At 52.0% G+C, this 25,467-nt stretch overlaps 1 protein-coding gene across 1 annotated transcript in view; it reads left to right on the top strand.

Moving 5' to 3' along the window:
- Positions 1–5,708: 5,708 nt before the first annotated feature.
- Positions 5,709–25,467, top strand: part of LOC142297475 (WAP four-disulfide core domain protein 15B-like) — a gene marked incomplete at its 5' end in the record, with an annotated part of 56,439 nt that continues 36,680 nt past the window's right edge. Inside the window, 2 exons of the mRNA XM_075341700.1 lie at positions 5,709–5,795; positions 5,881–5,965. Coding sequence (XP_075197815.1) covers positions 5,709–5,795; positions 5,881–5,965 — 172 coding nt within the window. The remainder of the gene's footprint in view (positions 5,796–5,880; positions 5,966–25,467) is intronic.

The raw sequence follows: 25,467 nt of genomic DNA, 5'->3' as shown, positions 1-25,467 counted from the left end.
GTACTCGGTTCCGGGCTGTGTACGCCTTGCGGATTTCATGGTGGTGGCCATTACCCGGATCCATGCCCTGGACCCCTATTGTAATGGGGATATTTACAGGGGATTGGTGAATAAAGTTATTTGTGACACCACTTGTGGTGGTGCAGCTAAGTGTAGAGCACTGCCGCAGCAGTGTCTCTACTGGGGCTGATGGTACTGCAGCTAGTATGATAGTCCCTCCGCAAGTAGGGTATTGCCCCAGAGGGTATATGGTGCAGTAGGCTTCAGAAGAAGGAGTCCAGACAGGTATTCAGTGCAACTGGTTACTCACTTGAGATGGTAACTGGTTGCTCGAGGCCGGCTGGTTTCGCCTCCAAGTTCCCTTCGTCCCAGTGCCAGTCTGGTTTCTCTGGTACCTTTTCCCCTGCACCTGTCTCTGGTAAGTGGTGGTATAGAACACTGGTGGTCCTCGGTCTGTGGTTTGTCCACTTCTGTCCGCCTGACGGTAGTGTGAACCCTGTGGGGGTGGAGTCTCTGGTCCTGTTGCCGGTTCTCTCTTTGCTACTGAGTCTTCGGATTCTTTAGGGTCAGCAAGGTCCTTGATGGTCCCCTTTGCTGTGCAGCTGTTAACAGGTTGTCTTGAAACTCTTTCCTGTCCTAGGGTCCTGTATCCCGTCGGTGCGTAGTTCCGGGAGTCCTCCACCATACTCCACTGGCAACTACCTCTCCTGGGTTCTAGGTCACCATTAACCCGAGTCAGGGTGTCACTTAGCTTCCACCTTCACACTCCTACTGTCAACTCTAGACTGACCACTCTCCACAGTCTGCCCCTCCCACCTGGTCAACTAGTGGACTGGATTGGCTCCACCTCTAGGCGGCCATCCATTGGTCCTACCCTAGCTGGGTACCATTGTATGGGGGATTTGTTGGGGAAAACTGGCATTACCTGGGTTATTAGTGCTACCGGCACTGGGGTTCTGGGTCCCTAAGAGGGTAGGCCCTGCATCCTGGTAGGGATGCAAAACCTTGTAGCACCCTGATGGCTTCAGGGGCGCTACACAGATTTGGTGCAGAAAACAAGAAATCTGTACCAAATATGCAAGGGAAAAATAATCAATGTGGGCACAGCACTTCTGAATTCTCATAGACTTTGCTGGCTTCACAATGGACATGCAGATTTAGCTGCAGAGTTCTGAAAATCTGCGTCAAAATCCGCGTCAAACTATGCAGCTTGGGCACAGGGCCTTAAAGTTACTATTCTGGAGCAGATTCCAGACTCCACACCTGAACATTTCAAAAATCTCATTCGGAGGGAAAGTTATTGGATTTTTTTACTGGCTACCCTAAGGCTATGTGCCCACGGGACTATGTACCCATAGATATATCCGCAAGTACGTCCGCGGGTTTCCCGAAGCTGATCCTCGGAATCCGCAGCTATACATAGCTGTGGGATTCTAGCGAAATATCTGCGGTAAACCTGTGGACATTCATGCGATTTACCTGCGGAAGTCCCGGCCTCTATCTCAATAATGGAGGGCCGGGAAATCCGCAGGTATTTCCGCATGAATAACACTGGTCAACGCAATTTTTCTGTCTAAAGGTTTTAAAACATATTTTAAGTCAATTTTGCCTGCTGATAACGAATATGAACTCCGTTTTTGTCTATCACATCAGGATGTTTGATTTTCCATTTTTGACGAAAATTACTCTGTGTTTTATGATAAAAACCCATGATTTTAGGTATTCTCTTCTCTAAGACCAGGAAAAGTTGAACAAATGTAGTTAAAAGTTGAACATATGTAGTTAAAAAGTTGAACATATGTAGTTAAAAAGTTGAACATATATAGTTAAAGCATTCTCCACTGTGATTGAGAGCTGTGAATAACTGCTTCATCAATTGAAGTTTTATGTGCAAGGGAGGAAAGACAATGTTCTTCCTATCCACTAGAGGATCATGAAGACATTCTTATCACCAGATGCCAAACTCTGTCGCTGAGGCCATTCAGTTTTCACCCAATGCTCTGCTGTAGCTATACTGTCCCAGTAGCACAGAAAACAAGGGTGTTTTGTGCACCCTCCTTGCAGACCCAAAAGAAAGTTAACCATTTTCAAATCAACACAAATTAACCACTTATGAACATTATATTGTAACCTCTCTAGAACAATCTTGATATTTTTATATTCTTCTTTAAGGTTTACAGAATGACCTATTGGTCCAGAGCCATACTTCTTTCCATTGTGTTACAGAACACATTTTAAACTTCTTTTGGAACTATCAATAAGAAGCCTCCAATCCCTTGAATCATATGCTGGAAGTCCCATAAAGAGAAGTAGCCCTTCAACATCAGTACAATAGACAAGCTGGCCATCTGAATGGAAGCACTTACGCAGTTCTGCTTCCCTGTTACGATAAAATGAGACACTTGTTCCGGGTTTCAACATTCGATTCTCTTGTAGTCTTGAAGCCAATAGTTCAGCAGACTCTTTTGGTAGATAAAGATCTCTAACCAGATCATTCAAAGCAGACTGAGTAAACAGAATTAATTTGTCACAATCTTCATCACATGGCTGAAAAATATCTGGACTGTCTTCTTCATCAGTATAACAATGTGAGGCGAGATCTGTGTCAACGTTTTCTGGAAGTGCAGTAAATTTTGGAACAGGTATGTCTTCACTATGGCCAACTGGTCGAATAGCTGAAGGGATACTCGGGTATTGCAAATATTGCTTGTTTTCCTTATTGAAACCTTTTACATCGACAAGGCAGAAATAGCAGTCTTCTAAATGATTGCTTGGTTCTCTCCAAACCATAGGAACTCCAAACTGAAGTTTAGCATTCTTTCCTTGAGACCGTGATCTCAAGCTCTCAATACAAATTTTGCACTTTGTGAGGAGTCCAATGCTTGTCTTGGTCTCCGAGTTTTACTTTGAAGTACGCAAAATACAACCTCTTAAAGTCAGTAATGTTGCGCCTCTGAGTCTTCATAGTAAAGTTTCCACAGATGTAACAAAAATATTTGGATCATTTGAGCACTGTCTTCTGCGAGATGTAGAGGCCATTGTTAGATCAGCAAAACATCCTGCAGAGAAATACAAGATAAGAGTTGTTAGCTACCTGAGTTGTTCATTGAATTTTTGCCCCCCCCCCACACCTTAGGTACTGATTCACAAACAAAAAAACAGAAAAAAGCAGGATAAAAACAATACATATCAAAATTAATTGAAAATTTCAATAAATAAAAAACAGTACCTGCACACGTCTGTTGTGTACGTTGAAAACTGTTTGTTTACTTTCTTATCATAACAAATGGGAATTACGCATGTTCAGAGAAAACAAAGAGATTCTCACATTTATTGGGAGACTAAATGAAAACTAAATTTACCTTAGTGAACCGTATAAACTGGCACTTTTGATACACTACTTATATTTTTCATGGAATTCATGAAAATGGGATATATACCTATAGCGCAAAAACGTGATGTGATAGAGAAATTATATCAGATTTGAATTCAGCACCCTCAAATTAGTCTAAAACTGTTCTTAAAGTCCATGCCAGAATTTTTTTTTTGTAGACCAGTGTAATTGACATGCAGTTACATGCGGCTGCAGGACATCCACAGTATATTCCGCAGCCGCACATACCGCAGCAAGGACACAGCACTCCCCATGTCCCATAGGATAACATGTGGAGTGCCTGTACTTGCTAAAACCTGCGGATTTATCTACAAAATCCAGAGAAACACACAGGTATTCTGCGGCAAAATCTGCAGGTAGAGTCCTGTGGGCACATGGCCTTACTCCGGAAGGTCTTAACATCAGCATAGAAGACATTAAATAAATAATTTAATATGGACCGGCTATCAATCACAGAAATTAAAAAGGGGAAAAAAAAAAAAGCAAACAAGCATTTTTGCACTTCATCATGGGTCATGCCGATGTAGAATGTGCCCATCTGGGGTACAGTAGTATATCCAATTTAATAGCAACCCGACAACCCGAGGACGAGCTGTGTTTTAGCAAGGGGGAGTGTGACGCCCTGGCAAAACCAGGTTGTCACAAGAGACTGCACAAATCTTCCTGGTGCAGGACTCCATCCTCCTTGGCATATCAACACAACCCCACACACAGGTACTAACACCAGCCACAAAGCCTAGTCACCCCCAGGACAATAGGGACACACCAGTGGACGGAGCCAGGCAGATGGTGACGCCCACCTAGGGGTCCTGAGGTGTCAGGGGAGGGAACAAGACAGTTACAGTCTAGACAGTGGAAGTGAGAGGAGTGAAGTGGTAGTCGGGGGTTGTAGCTCCCGGACTACCGGACTACCTGAGCTGACTAGGTGGCAGACGGCAGAACAGGGCCACAGGCGACGGAGATCTGGTCACGGGAGACCTTAAGTGGACCGCGGCAGGGTTGTAGCCTGCTGGTGCCGACAGTAGGAATCCAGTCCGGAGGCCGTGCACAGTCGGGGTGCCTGGATCCTAGGGCGAGAACAGCTTCAAAACACTTGTCAATTAGCCAGCAGGGGACAAGATTCCACGTCTTGTCCCACCAGTGAGCCCAGATAGAGCGAGACGGAAGCCCAATGCGGGGGATAGGGTGTCTGCAAGTGCCTGCAAAAATGTCAAGGGTCAGATCTCGCGGGCAACAGCTCCCACAGCAAAGACACCAGGAGCGGACTTTTCCTGTTTCATGCGGACTAGTCAACACACAAGACAAAACACTGAAGTGCAGGAGGAAGGGCCCCTTTCCTATCAACCATTGTACGGGACCCGAGCACACCCCTCCGGAGGCTACCGGTATCCGGTACTTGGTTTACTACTTGGACTTTGTGTGGTTTATTCAACAACAGTGAGTACACCGGTGTCATCCGGTCCAGCCTGCAGACGGCACCCCAGCACTGCACTCCACCTACACCTGGGCCCCGGGACAATACCTCCCCTACCTGTGGAGGTGATACTATCCTCCTGCTGCCCCACTCCATCAGCCCCGGGTGCCCCATACCAAGGTAGCGGCGGTACCACCAACCATCACCGCAACCCACGGGTGGCGTCACTGACAAACTCTCCCCTGTAAATAACCCCTTTATTAAGTTGTGGGCAATGGGCTGCTGCACGAGCCACAGCCACGAATCCGGATCCAAGCGTCTCGAGTAGCCCCCCTGACGTGGTCTGCGCCCTCGGCCACGACGTGTGTGTGTGTGTGTGTGTGTGTGTCTTTTAAAAAACCAAGTTCTTAATCTAAGTAGCCCCCCTTTTCTTAACATGTTAGTGCATCCATGAAATTGTTAATTGTTTAACTCCCCCACATCCATTTTTGTGTATACATGGAGGGGCTTTTCATTCATTGTACAGGCACCTGAGGAAGGGATCAGTTCGTCCCCGTAACGCGTAGTGTCCTTTATTCCCATTATTATTACTAAATGACTAATACAATATTTTCGGCAGCCTCATTGTCACTGCCTATCTTTTTTGATCAGCAGCGCACCACACACCACAAATGTGTATCCATTTCTGCCAACTACCTGCACCCACTACACTGTGGGTGAGCGGTGGTGCTGCAGCCATCAGATTGGCATACATGTGGCAACTTTGAACCCCTGGTACGCAGTGGGGTTCATACATCCAGCGTCTCGCAGCATCTGGTAACCCGTAGGTTAAGTGAAGCGGGGTCACATAGCCCTGACCACTGGACGATCTACAAGCAGCGCCTCATACCCCTCGGGTGACGGCAGCAACCTCCTTCCACGGAAAGGATCCATCATCCGCTAATACAAGCTTTAAACAGTGTTGTGCCTGCTGCGCAAAACATCCAGGTGAGTGCAGCGCATCCCTATACCCTTCTCAGATCTCTCAGGGGTTTACACAGCAGCGCTCCTCTGTTTTCTTTTTCTTTCTTAGGAATCACAATATATCTGTGAAACCCCACAGGTGTTGTGTCGGTGCATTACCTTCAGGGACTCCACTCAGCTGGATCTGGTCACAGGTAGGAGATCTTCTTCTTGTCGTGACGCCACTCTCAGTATTGCGGCCAGTAGGGACCGCCACTGCAGGTTGAGGGTCGCCTGGGGCTGATGGTATGTGCAGTTAGTCGGAATAGCCTCCTGAGAGTGAGGCAAGCCCCAGGGCCCGATGTAGGTGCGTAGTACCACAAGGCGCAGAATAACTCCACACAGGCAGAATGTCTTTCAGGGTTTTTACTCACTTCAGGTGGCAGGGTGAGTAACCCGGGCGTAGCTGGGATGAACCAGGCGGGAACCAGGTGTCCTTCAGGCTGACTTGTGAGGGTGACTACTAACTCGCCTTCCTTAGCCCTTGGTGGTTTGGGGTGACCCCGACTTTGAGTCCCTATGGGGGTCACCCAGGGAAGTTGCTGAAGCCTCACTCCCCTTCATTTGCCGTGTGCTTGTTGCCTGGGCCAGATCACTCCAGCTTCTTGCCTCCTGTGAGCTATGGGCCCTAACTGTGGCTACGTGGCTGCGGCTTTTTGTGGTGTTGTGGCGTGGGCTTTGAGAGCCCCACACCGGCAGGTTTAGCAAAAGAAAGCTGGATCTATCTCCGCTTCGGGATCTGCCGCCCGTTTGGGCCTGGTACTCTCTAGCAGTCTCCTTACTTCCCACTCCGTGCTCTCTCTTTAGCTGAAGATGGATTTCGGGTAGCACTCCTAGTTGACCGTTCTCCCCCGTCAGTAGCCACTGCGCGGGCGCTGTTAGACAGCAACAGCCCCACAGGTCTGCTCCTCACTGAGCCCTATGGAGTTCTGCTCTAACTGACTCACTGCCCCTCCTCTCCTGTTCTTGCCTACGCCACCTAGCAACCAGACTCTCTTACCACACCCCTTGAGAGGAGATGGAGGCTTTTGGCCCCCTCCACTATTCCAGTGAAGGTCAAGGCTTTTCCCCCTCCTGGGATCCCCAGGGGTCCTCTCATGGGTACATGTGTGAGAGCTGATTACTATGCGCCTGTGTACCACACCCCTGTCAGCCTTCTGGATTACCTGTATTGTACTGTCCCCAGCATGGGTGCAGTACTCAGTGGTGCCTGACCAGGTCAGGGGCGCCACATTCCCCCTTAGTTATCACCAGCACGTCCTCGGGCTGCAAGACAACATTTTAAAATGCATAAAACATTAAAACATGTAAAACATTTTTAAAAGCACCAGGTACCATACATCACCACCCTCCACCCACAAGTCCGTTAACCCACCCAAAACCCTTTCACGTTGGCCGCGACTTCAGCCACTTCTGGCAGGATGTAGAGGCGGCTTTCATGGGCTGGTGGTTTCAGGGTATACCTGGCTTGGTGGATCCGCGCCTTCAGCCTCTTCTGGCAGGATGCAGAGGCGGCCTCCACAGTTGGTGCTGACCAGGTACCCTCTTTGTGGTGGAGAGCCAGGCCCCATAAACAGGCATGCTCTCTGGTTGCAGGTGAGCCAAGGCCCTATATACGGACGGGCTCCTCCTGGTTGCAGACGAGCCAAGCCCCTAAACAGGCTGACTCTGGTGGCGGTGGTGCCCTCTGGTGTAACTATTTACACTGCGAGAGTTTGTGGCTATAGCCTGTTCATAGCCTTAAGGTTTATTTCTCACAATAGTTTTTGTGGGCACATGCTTAAACGTAAACGTTGCAAAACAAACTTTTCAAAACTTTAACTTTCTAACTGCTGACTTCTTACTTTCCTTTACTCCTCCATACCAGGGCTTTGGCCTGTTGGGCTGCGGCACCTGCTGCTTTCTTGCTCTTTGTCGTCGTCTGAGGTAGTCTCATCTGTAGGTTCCTTGTCTCTGCTTTCTTGATCTTCATCTGTTTCCTGTAGCATGGGGTGGCTGTAAGGTTTGCTGGTACATAGTGCTACGTCAAGCGCGTACAGTCCTCTTTCGCCTTGATGCATGGTAAACTGTACTGAATCCCCCATCTTTAGGTTTCTGCCAGGGTGTCCTCTAGGCAGATGAGCGCTCACACCTCTTCGGTTGACAAATATCCCTTCCTTCACACCAGGTGCTACAATGAATCCATATCCACTTCTCAAATTGAAATCCTCCACTACTCCTCTGCAAAGGGGTCCTCTGACCTGGGCTTTGGCTCTTCTCAGGAACCTTTTCTCCTGTAGGTCTCTGGCTGTGACTTCTCTCTGCTCTGGAGACTGTGGTGCAGGGGACAGCGTTGTTCTGTTGCGACGCCTTGTCTTGCGGCCTGGGTTCTGCTGGGCTGTTACCTCAATGCCTGCAGGGCCCCAGGTGAGGTTTCTGGGCTGGTCTTCATCAGCAGACGGTGTCAAGTCCTCCTCATCCCAACGGGAATAGGGTAACATCTCCGGCTCTGAGTATTGCTCCACTGCCGGTGGCTCCGGAGTCAGCTCCTCAGCTTCCTGGCCTCCTCTCCCCCTTAGTTCTTCTTGGCACTCCTTTGGTGGCAGTGCTGGGGATGGGCTTTCTTCAGCAGGCCCAGGCGGGGGACTCTTTGGCGTGGTTGCTGCAGGGGTTGCCGGAACCCTCTTGGGGGTGTGCGGAGGGAGCAGATACCGATCCACCATCTCTTGTGGGAACTGGGCCTCTAGGTCAGCCTTCAGCTTCCAGTATTCGGGGTCCTCTCCTATCAGGGACTTCCTAGCAGGGACCTCTTTGGACTGGGGAGCGGTGTCTGCTCTGGCCTTGCAGGCCGGGGTAAATGGTGATGCAATCTCTTTGCGGGCCGCGCCCTGTATGGCGGCGGCCTGGTCTTGGCGGGCCGCGCCCGGCATGGCGGCGGCCTGGTCTTGGCGGGCCGCGCCCGGCATGGCGGCGGCCTGGTCTTGGCGGGCCGCGCCCTGTTTGGCGGCGGCCTGGTCTTGGCGGGCCGCGCCCTGTATGGCGGCGGCCTGGATCGGCGTCGCAGCTGTGATGGGATCTGTGCAGGCTGGGCTGGGCGTCGCTGCAGGGACCGGGTCTTGGTGGGCCGAGCAGGGCATCGCTGCGGCGGCCGGGGCTTGGCGGGCCGCGCCTGGCGTGGCTGCGGCCTGGTTCAGCACCTCACTTGCGGCGCGGACGAGCGTTGCTGCGGCGGTGGGGTCTTGGCGGGCCGGGCCTAGCAGGGCGGCGGCCTGGGTCAGCGTTACGCCTGCGGCGCGGATGAGGGTCGCGGTGGCAGCCGGTTCTTTGCGGGCCGGGCAGGGCATCGCTGCGGCGGCCTGGGCTTGGCGGGCCGCACCTGGCGTGGCTGCGGCCTGGCTCAGCGTCGCCGCGCCGGGCGCCTCTTCAGGGACCGCGGGCGTGGCAGCAGGGGTCAGGGCATCCGGGCCGGCAGGGGTAATACTGGACTCACCCATCGGTGGCAGCATCGGGGTCTGAGTCGTCGCCGTCCGGTCTGGCACTCGTCGTGCGGTTCCCCTCTCATAGGCCTGAACCGCGGCAGCCATCTCCAGAAGTTCCATGCGTTCTTCTCGGATCTGCTCCACGACCCGGGTCTCCAGTCGGTCGCAGAACTGGGCCAGCTCCCGATACCACCAGGCAGCGGAGCCCGGTTCTGGGTTTCTGCGGTCAGACGCCATTTCTTCTGCGCCCTCTTCTGCACGATTTCCCAGCAGTGGACTCGCCGTTGCCTCTAGTAGCAAGCTGTTCAGTTTCCGCTCTGCCTCTTTCAGCAGCTCCTCTCCCAGCAGCAGGCTTCTGGCTCCCTTTCTGTCCCGACGTCTCTGAACGCTTCCGCTCTCTTCACAAGCGAGGTCAGAACTCTGCAGGGGATCTCTGGGTAGCCACACCTCTTCGTGGGCGGTAACTTCTTCCAGCGCGGGCTGCTGTTGTTTTTCAGCGCGCTTTTCATGGTGGCAATATGGCGGCGCTTCCAATTTTTCAAGCGGACCGCCTAGGCACATGGTCACCTGTCTGAACAGGTCTAGTCCTTATCCTGTTCGTGACGCCAGATGTGAAGCCCCACAGGTGTTGTGTCGGTGCATTACCTTCAGGGACTCCACTCGGCTGGATCTGGTCACAGGTAGGAGATCTTCTTCTTGTCGTGACGCCACTCTCAGTATTGCGGCCAGTAGGGACCGCCACTGCAGGTTGAGGGTCGCCTGGGGCTGATGGTATGTGCAGTTAGTTGGAATAGCCTCCTGAGAGTGAGGCAAGCCCCAGGGCCCGATGTAGGTGCGTAGTACCACAAGGCGCAGAATAACTCCACACAGGCAGAATGTCTTTCAGGGTTTTTACTCACTTCAGGTGGCAGGGTGAGTAACCCGGGCGTAGCTGGGATGAACCAGGCGGGAACCAGGTGTCCTTCAGGCTGACTTGTGAGGGTGACTACTAACTCGCCTTCCTTAGCCCTTGGTGGTTTGGGGTGACCCCGACTTTGAGTCCCTATGGGGGTCACCCAGGGAAGTTGCTGAAGCCTCACTCCCCTTCGTTTGCCGTGTGCTTGTTGCCTGGGCCAGATCACTCCAGCTTCTTGCCTCCTGTGAGCTATGGGCCCTAACTGTGGCTACGTGGCTGCGGCTTTTTGTGGTGTTGTGGCGTGGGCTTTGAGAGCCCCACACCGGCAGGTTTAGCAAAAGAAAGCTGGATCTATCTCCGCTTCGGGATCTGCCGCCCGTTTGGGCCTGGTACTCTCTAGCAGTCTCCTTACTTCCCACTCCGTGCTCTCTCTTTAGCTGAAGATGGATTTCGGGTAGCACTCCTAGTTGACCGTTCTCCCCCGTCAGTAGCCACTGCGCGGGCGCTGTTAGACAGCAACAGCCCCACAGGTCTGCTCCTCACTGAGCCCTATGGAGTTCTGCTCTAACTGACTCACTGCCCCTCCTCTCCTGTTCTTGCCTACGCCACCTAGCAACCAGACTCTCTTACCACACCCCTTGAGAGGAGATGGAGGCTTTTGGCCCCCTCCACTATTCCAGTGAAGGTCAAGGCTTTTCCCCCTCCTGGGATCCCCAGGGGTCCTCTCATGGGTACATGTGTGAGAGCTGATTACTATGCGCCTGTGTACCACACCCCTGTCAGCCTTCTGGATTACCTGTATTGTACTGTCCCCAGCATGGGTGCAGTACTCAGTGGTGCCTGACCAGGTCAGGGGCGCCACATATCATCGTGTAGATATAATGCATGATGAGGCAGTATTACCTAACAATGGAGATGCAGAGCAGATTTCATATGAAGGAAACTACAACAAAAGGTAGGCCTGTGTGATAGAAATCATTAGTGGTCACAAGGTGAACTGGTGACGGCGGCAAGTAACAGGCCGCCATAGTGTGACCATTATTATGGAGGTGTTTGACCATATAGTGTAATGGGATGCCCCAGACTTTCTGTAAACAGCGGAAATGAGAGGAAAGAAGAAATTAGCATGTTCCACATTGTCTCTGTGTGCGGTCAGAAAGCCATGGAACCCATAGGGTGTAGGGGCGACATGACAGCCCGGAGGGTAGGGAGTTGATGGGGTTAAACAGTGTTGGTTCGTTTAGGAATGAGGAAAAGAAGGTGATTGGTTAGGGGGTGGAGTGTGGTGGTAGGAAAGGAGGGAGCTTCATGGTGTATATAATAGGAGGTGGGAGTCAATTACCTCCTCTTGCACTTCCTGGATTACAGCTTGGACGGGCTGGGGAACCTCCATCATGACATCCAGCCTGATGGATCCGGACATCGCAGATCTGCAGCTTGGACGGGCTGGGGAACCTCCATCATGATGTCCTGAGGAATCCTCGGATCTGGTCAGCATGGCGGTGCAGGACGCCCAGGCAGTGCAGTCCCACACCCAGGCTGCCTGGGTGTCTCCTCCGCACCTTCCCCTCCCCCCACCCCCCCCTCTTTGCTGTAGTGCTGGCAGTTTCAGGACTCGCCGGGGTCTTTTGGGGAAGGTGGGGGTGAGGAGGACAACATGAGAGCCCCCACTCCTGTGGGGACCCTCCGCAGCTGGGCGGGCGGCGGTAGCTTGCTGCGCCCGCTCTGGCTGTCGGGAGGAATCTCCTGCAGGGCCGCGATGGCCGAAAAGGGGGCGTGTCCAGCCCGGGGGCCTACTTCCGGTGTGAGGCCTCGGGCTAGATTTTGGAGCGATGCGGCTGCTCCCAGCCGGGAGCGCGCCCAGCGGCGGTGGATGGACACCACCCCCCCCCTCCCTCCGTGGGGGGGCCGGAGGACGGCTGCCTGCAGGGTCACCTCACCTGTGTGGCTGGATTATCGGGACCGGAGGACTGGGCGCAGCAGGCGGCGGCGAGGAGGAGACAGGAGGCGCCTGCAGGGTCACCTCACCTGTGTGGCTGGATTATCGGGACCGGAGGACTGGGCGCAGTAGGCGGCGGCGAGGAGGAGACAGGAGGCGCCTGCAGGGTCACCTCACCTGTGTGGCTGGATCATCGGGACTGGAGGACTGGGTGCAGCAGGTGGCGACGAGGAGGAGACATGAGGCCTGCTGTCTATCCTGGAGCAGGCATTGGGACAAGGGTGCAGCTCTCATCAGTAGCGGCTTCCCCCAGGAGGGGAGTGCCCAGCATTGTGGAGGCAACAATCGGCCCAAACAGGGCATGTGGACACGGTGCTCCTGGCGTCAGGGGGGCGAACCCGGCGGGCATTCGGTGGCTGCAGCTTGAGGGACTGTCCCGGGATCAGCGACGGACGACTGGCGAAAAGGACGGTGACGGCTGATCTGAGGGCGTCCTCTGGAGGCAGCCTGGCGCGGTAATCAATTTAAGTTTCAGCCTTTTTGTAGTGGTGGGGGGACAGTCGCTATAGTGGAGTAGTGTCTGGAGATATGGGTAGCAGCTGGGGGGGTTTGGAGCATGTGGTTAGTTCATAGGTTGGTTGGTGCCGTGGTCCCTGGGAGGTGGGGGTTCATGTTCTGGAGGCCAGGGGCAGAGTTACGGACGGGGTGGTCTCATGGCAGAGGGGCCGTGAGGGTGCAGGTGGCGTCAGGTCCGGTGGTTACAGTTTCAGGTGGGGGATGGCGAGGTTTGGCGTTTGCCGCAGTTTAGGTCTTGTGAGACTTGGTTAAGGGGGCTGATGATTGCGGCACATGTGAGCTGGTGAGACGGCGCAGTTATTGAAGGTTTGCTGGGGTGTTTCATTATTAATCTTCTGATGCATGGTGGTTCTTATTGGATGAATTATGGTGGGTAAGGTAAAGGGGCGAGGGGTCCCGCGGTACGGTGTGTGCGGGGAGTTTTCAGGGGTTTTTTGTGAGTGATGTGTAGGTGCGGGGCCCCGGTATGGTGCGAGGGTTGCTGTGGATAAGGGAATAAAGGAGAGCGGAAATGTAGGAGAAGGTGAGGCGTTGGTTGCTGTAATGGGTTTGTAGGTTTGCAACCGCATCAATGGTAACATGGGGTTAATTTGTGGCTAGTCAGCATGTTATCCCATTGTGGAAGTTGGTGCTGGGAGGAATGTTGAGTCCAGTGTGACTGAATTGGTGTTAATGTAGGTGCTGGGCAGCTTTGGGCTGCTGTGGGTGAACTCGGTTAATCAGCAATGGTGGGCTGCGGACGGAAAAATGGAGTTCTTCGGACAGCCGTGATTACGGGTGGGGACTATGCGAGTTTTGGTTTGGACTAGAGGATTGGGTACTTGTGGTGCATAGAGTGTAAGTCGGATAGCTTAGGGCCATCTGGTATTATTGGGTGTTTTGCATGGGTGGACTCCTGGCATCTGTGGGCTGGTGGAGTCTATTTTATATTCATATACAATTTAAAAACAAAAAAAAAGGGAATGCTTGGCCCGGTGGTAGGTATGGGCATCTGGGTAAGGGTTTGCTTAGGGAGTCGTGGTGCTCTGGTCTCACGGCACGAAGGTATTTGGTTTGAAGGTGCAGTTGTGCGTTACGGGAAAATAGTGGTACGCCCCTCGGTGGTCGGCTTTGAGCGGATACTATGGTGTGGCCAAGGTTTTAATTTATCTTGGGGTGTAATATGAGAGCTCAAAGGGGGTTGTGTGTCACAAGCTTTTTTCCTTGAGATCGAAAGGCCCGGACATGGTGTTTGGTAAAGTTGTGTCTCCTGATGCCCATAGTTGCATATGGAGTCAATCGGGCCAGTGGTGTGGGTGCAATTGTGACCCAGTAGCATAAGCAGTGTGAGTGTCATCTTGTTGTTGTATCTCAACCCCAGTGGTGGTTGAATTCAGCTGGAGACAGGAGGAGGAGCAGGGTGACTGTACAGTGGTTGTTTGGTCGATACTGGGGACGACGATGGTACAGTCGGTACTGCATTTAATTCGTTATAATAAGGCCAGTGGGGCATGGTGTGGATTCCGGTATAATTTGGGAGCTTGTGGCATGGTGTGCCGTGGGCCTGAGTGGCCGTCAGAGGGACCCGGTGGCTCCTGCCACCAAGGATCAGGGGAGTGCGGTGCAGTAAGGTGGACTGGGTACGCTGGCTGGTGCATATATTGGATGCTCAGAGTTTAAGTGATGGATGAAAAGGTTTTAATGGTTGGTTTGGCTTGCAAGTTGGGGGAGCAAGTGTTGGGTGTGTGGGGGTCCAGGCCACGCAAGGTGTCACGTGGCCTGTTCTGTGGCGGGGGTAGGTCTGGTCCAGAGGCGGTTTAACGGATAATGTTATTTGATTGGAGAGTCACTTGTAGGATATAGTGGCTCCGGTTACAAGGATCTTGCAGGCATGGGTCCTGCAAGGTGGGGGGTATTGATCCGTAGGTGATTCATACCTCATCTCCGGCCCGGTGTGTGTTGAGGCCAGGGATCATGTTTTGGTGGTGGAAGTTGGTTTCTGGACCGGGCCTACCCAGGGTTACGTATTGTATTACGTACTGTATTATTATTATTATGGTATTACCTATTGTTAAATGTTGGGGACGCCCGTTGGACGGCGCCCCCTTGTGTCAGTGTGTAAACAATAGGCAATAAAGGGCTGCTGTGGCCATTTTTTACCAAGTCGCAAGCAGTGTCCGTGATATTATTGATACCGGGTAAGGGTAATTGGGAATAATATAGGAATCAAGGACCGGAAAATCCCTCCTGGAAATGTCAAGAAAGCCATGGAACCCATAGGGTGTAGGGGCGACATGACAGCCCGGAGGGTAGGGAGTTGATGGGGTTAAACAGTGTTGGTTCGTTTAGGAATGAGGAAAAGAAGGTGATTGGTTAGGGGGTGGAGTGTGGTGGTAGGAAAGGAGAGAGCTTCATGGTGTATATAATAGGAGGTGGGAGTCAATTGCCTCCTCTTGCACTTCCTGGATGACAGCTTCCCACCCACCCTCCCTTCTATTGTGTATTGTTATTATTGGTGTTTATATGGATGTATAATTATTCAATTTTAAGAGCCGTTACAAAAAAAAAAAAAAAATGAGAAAAGAAAGGATTGGAGAAAGTGTCGTGTATAAAATAAAACGAAAAAAAAATAAAAATATTTCTTTGTGGATTGTGATGTATATTGTCATTTGGGATTCTTGTAAGTGGGTGAATAAGATGGGGTTAATGTGGGAATATATGTATATGTATATGATGTGTATGATGTATATGTGTATGGTCAGCATAAGTAATGGGGATTATGTCCTTTATCACAGCAGCAGGTGTAGGTCTGGTCCAGAGGAGCTCTAATTGTTACTGGTGTTTGGATGGAGAGCCACTGGGGAAGGTACAGTGGCTCCGGTTACTGGTGACCTGCAGGTACAAGGTTGTCTGCAGGGAGGAGGTATTGCTCCGTTGGTGATCAATGCCTTATATATGGGTCAGGGTTGTTGCCAAGGATTATATATTAAGGAGTTGATGGTTGCCAGGGAGTCACAGGTGGCTATAGTGCCCCAGGTGATAGGTAATTGAAAGTACGGGAGTTTTTGGTTTGGGTAAGGGTATTACTCCTTTGGTGACTTTTACCTCATTTAAATATGGGACCATTGTTATGGTCAGTGATCCATTTTGGTGAAATGGTAATTGCAGGAGGAGTCACTGGTTGCGGTCATGGTTCTGGATCCAAGTGCAGTGCCAGCACGTGGTTCTGCAAGGCATAGGGGTTTTGATCCGTAGGTGATTAATACCTCTTATCTCTGGGCTGGTTGCAGCCGGGGATGTTGTTGGATTAAAGTCGCTAACGGGCTTTAAGGTTTTTGAGGTCACAGTTACTGTTATGCACATGGGGGATTGATCCGTAGGTGATTGATGCCTCATATCTCTGGGCTGGAGGTTGCAGCCGGGGATAATATTGAGTTGGAGGTAAAGAGGAATGTAAGGTTTTGAGACACGGTTGATACTTGATGCTTCTTGGGGGGGTTTAATCCGTTGGTGATTAATGCCCCCATCACTGGGTCGGTGTGTTGCGGCCAGGGATCGTGTTTCTGACGGTTTGTGTGATTGAAGGGTCACTTGTAGGATATAGTGGCTTTGGTTACAGGGATCTTGCAGGCATGGGGTCCTGCAAGGTTGGGGTATTGATCCGTAGGTGATTAATGCCTCGTATCTCTGGGTCGGTGTGTTGCGGCCAGGGATCGTGTTTTCTGACGGTTTGTGTGATTGAAGAGTCACTTGCGGAATACAGTGGCTTTGGTTACAGGGATCTTGCAGGCATGGGGTCCTGCAAGGTTGGGGTATTGATCCGTAGGTGATTAATGCCTCGTATCTCTGGGTCGGTGTGTTGCGGCCAGGGATTGTGTTCTGGTGGTGGAGTATGGCTTCTGGACCGGACTTATGGCGGGGGTAGGTCTGGTCCAGAGGCGGTTTAACGGATAATGTTATTTGATTGGAGAGTCACTTGTAGGATATAGTGGCTCCGGTTACAAGGATCTTGCAGGCATGGGTCCTGCAAGGTGGGGGGTATTGATCCGTAGGTGATTCATACCTCATCTCCAGCCCGGTGTGTGTTGCGGCCAGGGATCATGTTTTGGTGGTGGAAGGTGGTTTCTGGACCGGGCCTACCCAGGGTTACGTATTGTATTACGTACTGTATTATTATTATTATGGTATTACCTATTGTTAAATGTTGGGGACGCCCGTTGGACGGCGCCCCCTTGTGTTAGTGTGTAAACAATAGGCAATAAAGGGCTGCTGTGGCCATTTTTTACCAAGTCGCAAGCAGTGTCCGTGATATTATTGATACCGGGTAAGGGTAATTGGGAATAATATAGGAATCAACGACCGGAAAATCCCTCCTGGAAATGTCAAGTTTATGCTGTGGGAAAAACAAGCACAGTGGGCAGGAGATTTCTAGAAATCCCATCCACTGTGCTTGTTCTGCACAATGCAATGTTTTGGATGCAGAGAAAATACTCTGTGTACAAAATGCTGTGAACCCTGATCGTGGGCACGCAGCCTTAGTTGACTTGCATAAAACCGTGACCCCGACGATCTATCGCACGATCGATTGTCTGGTGTAAAGCAGCTTTTAGGGGGGATCTAATCACAATGTATAAACATATGAGGGGACAGTACAGAGACCTTTCCAAAGATCTCTTTACACCTAGGCCTGCGACTGGAACACGGGGGCATCCGCTACGTCTTGAGGAAAGGAGGTTTAATCATAATCACAGACGAGGATTCTTTACTGTACGAGCAGTGAGACTATGGAACTCTCTGCCGCATGATGTTGTAATGAGTGATTCACTACTAACATTAAGCAGAGCCTGGATGCCTTTCTTGAAAAATGTAATATTACCAGTTATGTATATTAGATTTTATGACAGGGTATTGATCCAGGAAACTAGTCTGATTGCCGGATGTGGAGTCAGGAAGGAATTTTTTTCTCTATTGGAGCTTGTTTGCCACATTGGGGTTTTTTTTGCCTCCTCTGGATCAACATGTTAGGCTATGGGTTGAACTAGATGGACTTAGAGTCTCCCTTCAACCTTAAAAACTATGAAACTATGAAACAATGAAACCTTGCTGCCATACCACCGCCACCGGGCTCCCCCCAACAGCAGCGGTGGTACTCCATCTTACCACGCACTGTGGGTGGCATCACGAACTTCTAACTCCCCTGTACATACTCCCCTTTTCAAATTCGAGTGTCCGCACGAACTCCCGAGTCCGGAGACCTCTCGAGCAACCGCGGTTCCGTGTCCGAGTGGCTCGGCTGCTGACATGGGGGCGGTACAGCAAAGCCTAGTCATACAAAGGGAAGGCCACCTAGAGGGCGGAGCCTGACCAGGGAACTAGACAGCCTGGTGGGAGGGGACTGCAGTCAGTCAGTCAAGAGAACAGTGGTGCACAGGGAAGTGCACGGACGTGCTTGAGAACTGGGTCGTGTAACGGTGACCCGGGGTCACAGGAGTCAGGTTGCCAGAATAGGGGCTAACGAGTACCTCTGGAACAGAGTGAAGTCACTGAGGACAGTATGAGGGAGCACCAATGGAACCTAGCACGCACGGGGCACAGGGTCCTATGTCAGGTAACAGTTTTAGACGGCCTGGCAACTACCTGCATGGTGAGGATCCTTCATGGGCCTCACTGACCTACAAATCCGGGGGCATCAGCAGTAAAGCAAGGATCGGGGTTCGGACACATACCTCCCCACAGGGTCCACACTGACAGCCGAATGGACAGACCGCTGTATCACAACTGGGGGACCCCCATAGTTCCAGGCTTCGGGGTCCCAATCACACTGAGAGTGCCGGGGACAGAGCAACTGAGTCATCAACTGGTACTGGAAGCACAGGGACCTGAACCAGCTGTCCAAGGGTCCGGAGTGAGTAGAGTCTGTTGTTTACAATCTACTGTGTGGTCTACCTTATTACAATCATCTTTCACCTCCCAGGCTCAGCCCTACCTGCGGAGGGCCTACCACCACAGCTGCCATTGTGGCGCCCTGGACTAGCCAGGTCGTCACAGACAATACACAAACACCCCCACCCCCATTAGACAGTAACATTAGCCAAACACAAAGCCCTTGTGGCCTCCCTCCAGGGTCTGATGTCCACACCAGGTGGGGCGGAGCCAAGCGGTTGGCCCCACCCACCGAGGAGTTCACAGGACTGGAGGCGGGAAAAGTTTAGTTTAGTCCAGGAGGTGGAAGTGTGAGGAGTAAACACTTGGGTGTCTGGGTTTGTGGCCCAGGCACTGACAGCAGGGTTGGCAGACGGTGGTGGCCGTCTGCAGGAGTGGTGAAGCAACGCAGAACCGTAGGACCGGGGTTGGGCGTTGGCCCGCCGGTACCGACCGGGGAGCGAAGTGAAGCCAGCACACACAGGCAGGGCCATCGGACCCCGACCAGGCTTGGAGCCGCCGATAATAGTCAAATCCGAGTGTGACCGGAACCCCAGGGGTTTCCTAACAGCCAAAGACCCGATAGAAGGCAACCGCCCACACTGTGAGGGTATACAGCTACCGCCTATGGCTAGAGACCCAAGGGCCAGCGCCTGCGGGCAAACGGGCTCCTCCGGCATCCATACAAAGGAGAGCGGACTACCGTTGGGGATCCATCGTAGTCAATCAAGTACATCAAGGTGCAGGGAAAGACAGCCGCCATCACCTGTCTGGGGAGAGACACTGCAGCCGGCTGCGGGACCCGTCCATCCAGCCGTTTGGTTTACCGAGGACTTTGTGCATCTCTTGCTGAGTGAGTACACTCGTGCCATCCGGCACCGCACAGCGCTGTCCCTGCGACCCTGCACCTCACCAACCCTGCCTCCCCTTCACACCACCGGGCCCCGGGACCACCAACCCCTACCCACGGAGGGGGAAAACAACATCCCAGCTGCTCCCTACCATCGCTCCCGGAATCCCCGTCACCAGCAGCAGTGGTGCCCATCTTCACCACAACCCGTGGGTGACGTCACGGACTAAATCCCCCAAACCAACCACCCCTTTCACTCACGGGTGAGGAGCACTGCTCGAGTCCCCGGATCCGGCCCACCGCTCGAGCCACCAAGCAGCCGCAGCAGCGCCGGACCCGAGCGTTAGCGAGCGACCAGCAGCGGTGGCGTCCTCCTCGCCGCGACACTATTACCACCAGCCCTGGGAGTGCCCACTTCAGCAGTGGCGGTTCCACAACATTAACCGCAACCCGCAGATGGCGTCAGACAAATTACTTTATTCTCCCCTGTAAATACTTCCCAGGAGTCCCATAATGACCGGAGTAAAGCCATGCATCCCTGGACATCCAACAGGACACTGCTCGGTTTGTTGACTATGTCACACTAGTAAAGGTTTACTCAGTGCAATGACAGTTAAGTGGCTTGACAACTAGAGTCCCGCAGCAGTGGAAGTCACCCAGTACCTTAATGATTAAGGTGGGTTCCCGCTGCATTTTCTATTGCTAAAGCGGGCTTTACACGCTGCGACATCGCTAATGCGGAGTCGTTGGGGTCACGGAATTCGTGACGCACATCCGGCCGCATTAGCGATGCCGTTGCGTGTGACACCGATAAGCGATTTTGCATCGTTGCAAAAACGTGCAAAATCGCTAATCGGCGACACGGGGGTCCATTCTCAAATCTCGTTACTGCAGCAGTAACGAGGTTGTTCCTCGTTCCTGCGGCAGCACACATCGCTGCGTGTGACGCCGCAGGAACGAGGAAGCTCTCCTTACCTGCCTCCCGGCCGCTATGAGGAAGGAAGGAGGTGGGCGGGATGTTACGTCCCGCTCAGCTCCGCCCCTCCGCTGCTATTGGGCGGCGGTTCAGTGACGTCGCTGTGACGCCGCACAGACCGCCCCCTTAGAAAGGAGGCGGTTCGCCCGTCACAGCGACGTCGCCGGACAGGTATGTATGTGTGACGGCTGTTGTGCGACACGGGCAGCGATTTGCCCGTGTCGCGCAACAGATGGGGGCGGGTACCCACACTAGCGATATCGGGACCGATATCGCAGTGTGTAAAGTAGCCTTTAGAGTAACCCAAGTAGCTACTGCTGGCTAACCCTCACTACTTGGTGTTACCTTATCTGGCAATAGAACATCCAGGTAAACCCTTTTTTAAGTTTTTTTTCAAAAAACTAAAAAAAAAAAAAAAAATGACGTGGGCTTCGCCATATTTTTGTATGCTAGCCAGGTACAGCAGGCAGGTACGGGCTGCCCCCAACCCCCAGCTGCCTATTTGTACCCAGCTGGGAACCAAATGTATAGGGAAGCCCTTTTTTTTAATTATTTCATGAATTTCATGAGCGCAACACTGCTCCCTGCAAACCCATCCTGCAGAATCCTTCCTCCTAACGGGCCCCGGGACCAACAGCCCCTACCCACGGAGGGGTCAACACCTAGCTGCTCCCCGTCATCGCTTCCGGGAACCCCGTCAAAAGCAGCGGTGGTGCCCACCATCACCACAACCCGTGGGTGGCGTCATGAACTCTATCTATCAAAAAAACAAATCCGATTCCCCTTTTTACTCGTGGGCGAGGAGCGCTGCTTGAGCCCCGAGTTCGGCCCGCTCGAGCCACCGAGGAGAAGGCACCAGATCCGAGCGCGATCTCCCCGAGCTGCCCCTGCGACGGGGAACTGGCCCCCCGCCCCCGACAATAAGGGATAGCTGACACTTACCCCAGTGCTCCAGAGCAGGAGATGATGACATCACGTACATGGGTCTCCGACCCTGCCACCAAACAGTGACCTCAGCTGTCAGAGTAGAGATGAGCGAACCGGTCGCGGTTCGGCTCGAGCTTGGTTCATCGAACGGAGGTCGCGTTCGAGTTCGGTTCGGCAAACCGGTTCGGCGAACCACTCGAACCCCATAGGAAAAATGGGAGGCAATCACAAACACATAAAAACACCTAGAAAACACCCTCAAAGGTGTCCAAAAGGTGAGAAACAACTCACAACACAACACAAACATATGGGAAAGTGACAAGAACAAATTCTCATGCAAAAACAAAACAGCTTGACGAGGAAAAAGAGGACGAGACACAGATATAGGCATGGCATGCAGACACCACTTCAGTGGCAGCACTTGTGCCCCAGTTGTACACTTCACAGGTAGATTTGCATCAAGCACATTCCAAATTCACAAGCATTTACTGTCCCCAGGATGACACCGGGGTAGTAAATTCCTTGTGGATCCATGACTTGTTCATTTTGATGAACGTTAGTCTGTCCACATTGTCACTGGACAGACGCGTGCGCTTATCTGTCAGCACACACCCAGCAGCACTGAAGACACGTTCAGAGACAACGCTGGCAGCTGGACACGACAAGATCTCCAAGGCGTAAGTGGAGAGCTCAGGCCATTTTTCAAGATTTGAAGCCCAAAATGAGCACGGCTCCAGTTGCAAAGTCATGACATCGATGTTCATTTGGAGATACTCCTGTATCATCCTCTCCAGCCGTTGATTATGTGTCAGACTTGTTGTCTCTGGTGGCCTTGCAAAGGACGGTCTAAAAAAATTATGAAACGATTCAATAAAATTGCTGTTACCAGCACCAGATACGGTGCTGCTGGTACGCGTAGACTGTTGAAGATGACGAGACCGTCCCATGTTTGTCAAGTTACAACTGGGAGATTCACTCCCTGCACCACGGTTGTTTGGTGGAAAAGCCGAGCTAAGATCGAGTAACAGCTTCTGCTGATACTCCTGCATACGTGCGTCCCTTTCTATGGCTGGAATTATTTCACAAAATTTGGATTTGTACCGGGGATCTAATAGTGTGGCAACTCAGTAGTCATCATCACTTCTAATTTTGACAATACGAGGGTCATTTTGGAGGTAGTGCAACAAGAAGGCGCTCATGTGTCTTGCGCAGCCATGCGGACCAAGTCCACGCTGTGTTTGTGGCATAGAGGTGCTAACCGTTCTTTCTTCCTCTGACATCTCCCCCCAACCTCTTTCAACTGAAATTTCACCAAGGTCTCCATCATCCGCTGAGTCTTCCATGTCCATGGACAGTTCGTCCTCCATTTCTTCATGTTCTCCTGCACCTTCCTCAACATTTTGCCTGCTATCATGCTCCCTTGTTGATCCCTGTCCCCCATGGTCCCATGCCTGCCACCTTGGTGATGATGAACATCTGGACCTTGGTGATGTTGTTGTCCCCTGCGCATATGAATCCTCCTGTACTTCCTCCCCTTCCTGTTGTCCCACCCCCTGACTCCGAATAGTGTTTAGCGTGTGCTCCAGCATGTAAATGACTGGAATTGTCATGCTGATAATGGCATTGTCAGCGCTAAACATATTCGTCGCCATGTCGAAACTGTGCAGAAGGGTGCATAGGTCCTTGATCTGAGACCACTCCATGAGGGTGATCTGCCCCACCTCTGCATCTCGTTGGCCCAGGCTATACGTCATGACATGTCGCTCAGCAGCGGTGGTTGAACGGCAGAAGTGAGCAGACAGTTTTCATGCCCTGTGCAGAAGGCCATCTAGGCTGGAATAGTGTGTTGAAAATTTCTGGACAACAAGGTTCAACACATGAGCCATACAAGGCACATGTGTCACCTTGCCCAGGCGAAGGGCCGCACCCAGGTTTGCAGCATTGTCGCACATGGTCTTACCAGGCTGCAGGTTGAGTGGAGACAACCATTTACCAAACTCAGTCTCCAGAGCTGCCCACAACTCAGCTGCTGTGTGACTCTTATTTCCAACACATTTCAAGATAAAGACCGCCTGATGCCATTGCGCTCTGCTGCCAGCATAATAATGAGGTGTGCGTAATTCCTTGTGTGCAGTTACCACGCTGGTAGCCTGACCAGGCAGGCTTGGGGCGGAGGTGGTGGACCCAGACGAGGTTGAGGAGGCAGAAGCAGTGGAGGAACTTGGACAGACAGAGGATTGACACACAAGTCGTGGGGACGGCAAGACTTGTGCAGCAGACCCTTCACCATCTATCACCATAGTTACCCAGTGCCCAGTCAGCAACAAGTAACGTCCCTATCCATGCTTACTGGTCCAAGTATCTGTGGTGAAATGCACCCGTTCACACACAGAGTTTCTCAAGGAAGCGGTGATGTTGTGTGTGACATGCTGGTGTAACGCAGGCACACCTTTCTTAGAGAAGTAGTGGCGACTGGGCATCTGGTACTGGGGCACAGCGACGGACATAAGGTCTCGAAAATCCTGTGTGTCCACCAGGCGGAAAGGCAGCATTTCGGTAGCCAAGAGCTTACAGAGGGATAAAGTCAACCTCTTAGCTTTGTCATGGGTCGCAGGAAGTGGCCTTTTATTTGTCCACATCTGAGGGACAGAGATCTGGCTGCTGTGTGTAGACGGTGGTGAGTAGGGTGTCCCTGGAAAAATGCAGGTTTGTGAGGAAAGTGCAGGCGTAGACATGATGTTGCCTTCATCCAACGTTGGTGCTATCGATGTCTGAGAGAGCTGTACACACGCACTTGTTTCCCCCTTCCAAACCAACTCACGACCTACCAAGCAAACTGCCTGTTGCGGTTACAGTAGTGGAAGGTGTGTGTGGAAAACCAGGTGTGACAGCTGTCCCCACAGTCCTAGAAGATGAAGAGCGCGCGGATGCACTGGAAGGGGCAGGCGTTGGATGGTCCGTTCCGCTAGGCCGCATTGCAGCACGGTGAGCTTCCCACTGGGACATATGATATTTATTCATGTGACGATTCATGGAAGAAGTTGTCAAACTGCTGAGGTTTTTGCCTCTACTTACAGATTCCCGACAAATTTTACAGATCACATGATTTGGGCGATCCTTTGCAAGGTCAAAAAATCACCAGGCTAGGCAAGGCTTAGAGGACATGCGACCTGCTGAGCCACCCCGACTAGTACTCAGAGGCAGAGTGGTGGCAGAGGATGCAGTTGTAGACGTGCTACCAGTACTCCGACTCTGTCCAGGAAGGCGCAAGGTAACTTCGTCGTCAGTTGCATCCTCCTCCACTGCCTCTGTTGACCTCCTCGAGTGCCTGACTGTGGGTTCACAGTAGGTGGGATCTAGAACTTCCTCATCAAGCGTTGTGTTTGCACTCCCCTCACCCTCAGACCTAGCCTCTTTCTGCCCTCACTGAATATTTAAGTTGTCATCCCAATCTGGTATCTGCGTCTCATCGTCATCAGTATGTTCCTCATTGTCTCTACCAACAGGTGTTACAGTTTGTGAATAAGGGTGAACATTATGCTCAGAAACTTGGTCATCACCGACTGAATCTGAGTCACAAAGGTTCTGGGCATCACTGCAGACCATTTCTTGGTCTGTACTCACTGTAGCTTGGGAGCATACCTCTGATTCCCAGGCTATAGTGTGACTGAACAACTCTGCAGACTCAGCCATCTCTGTTCCACCATACTGTGCAGCGCGGATGGAGACTTGAGAGCTGGGAGAAAGCAAGTGTGATTGGGATGACAACTCAGAGGACTGGTTTTTTTTGATGCGGTAGTTGAGGTGAAGGAGAGGGCACTTGTTGGAGCACTTGAGATCAATTCAAGCATGTGCTTTTTTGTGCATCATCTACCTTTGTTACAGTTGTTCAGGTCCGTAAAAAAGGGAGCACATCGGATTGTCCACGGAAAGTAGTAGACATCTTACTTTTGCTGGAAGATGACCTATCTTCAGCAGATGTTAATGGAGCTTTGCCACCTTCCCCACGGACAAAAACTTTTTTCCTTTTCCAACACGCCTGTTCCCCTTTCCACCAGCATCTGTCATTTTGCCACTCATTTTGATAGCGACAAGATTGTCCACTTAAAATGTGGTAGTAAAAATTGAGAGGTGG

The sequence above is a fragment of the Anomaloglossus baeobatrachus genome, chromosome 3 (genome assembly GCF_048569485.1).
Source record: "Anomaloglossus baeobatrachus isolate aAnoBae1 chromosome 3, aAnoBae1.hap1, whole genome shotgun sequence".
Lineage (NCBI taxonomy): Eukaryota > Metazoa > Chordata > Amphibia > Anura > Aromobatidae > Anomaloglossus > Anomaloglossus baeobatrachus.
This window is presented reverse-complemented; position numbering and strand designations above follow the sequence as displayed.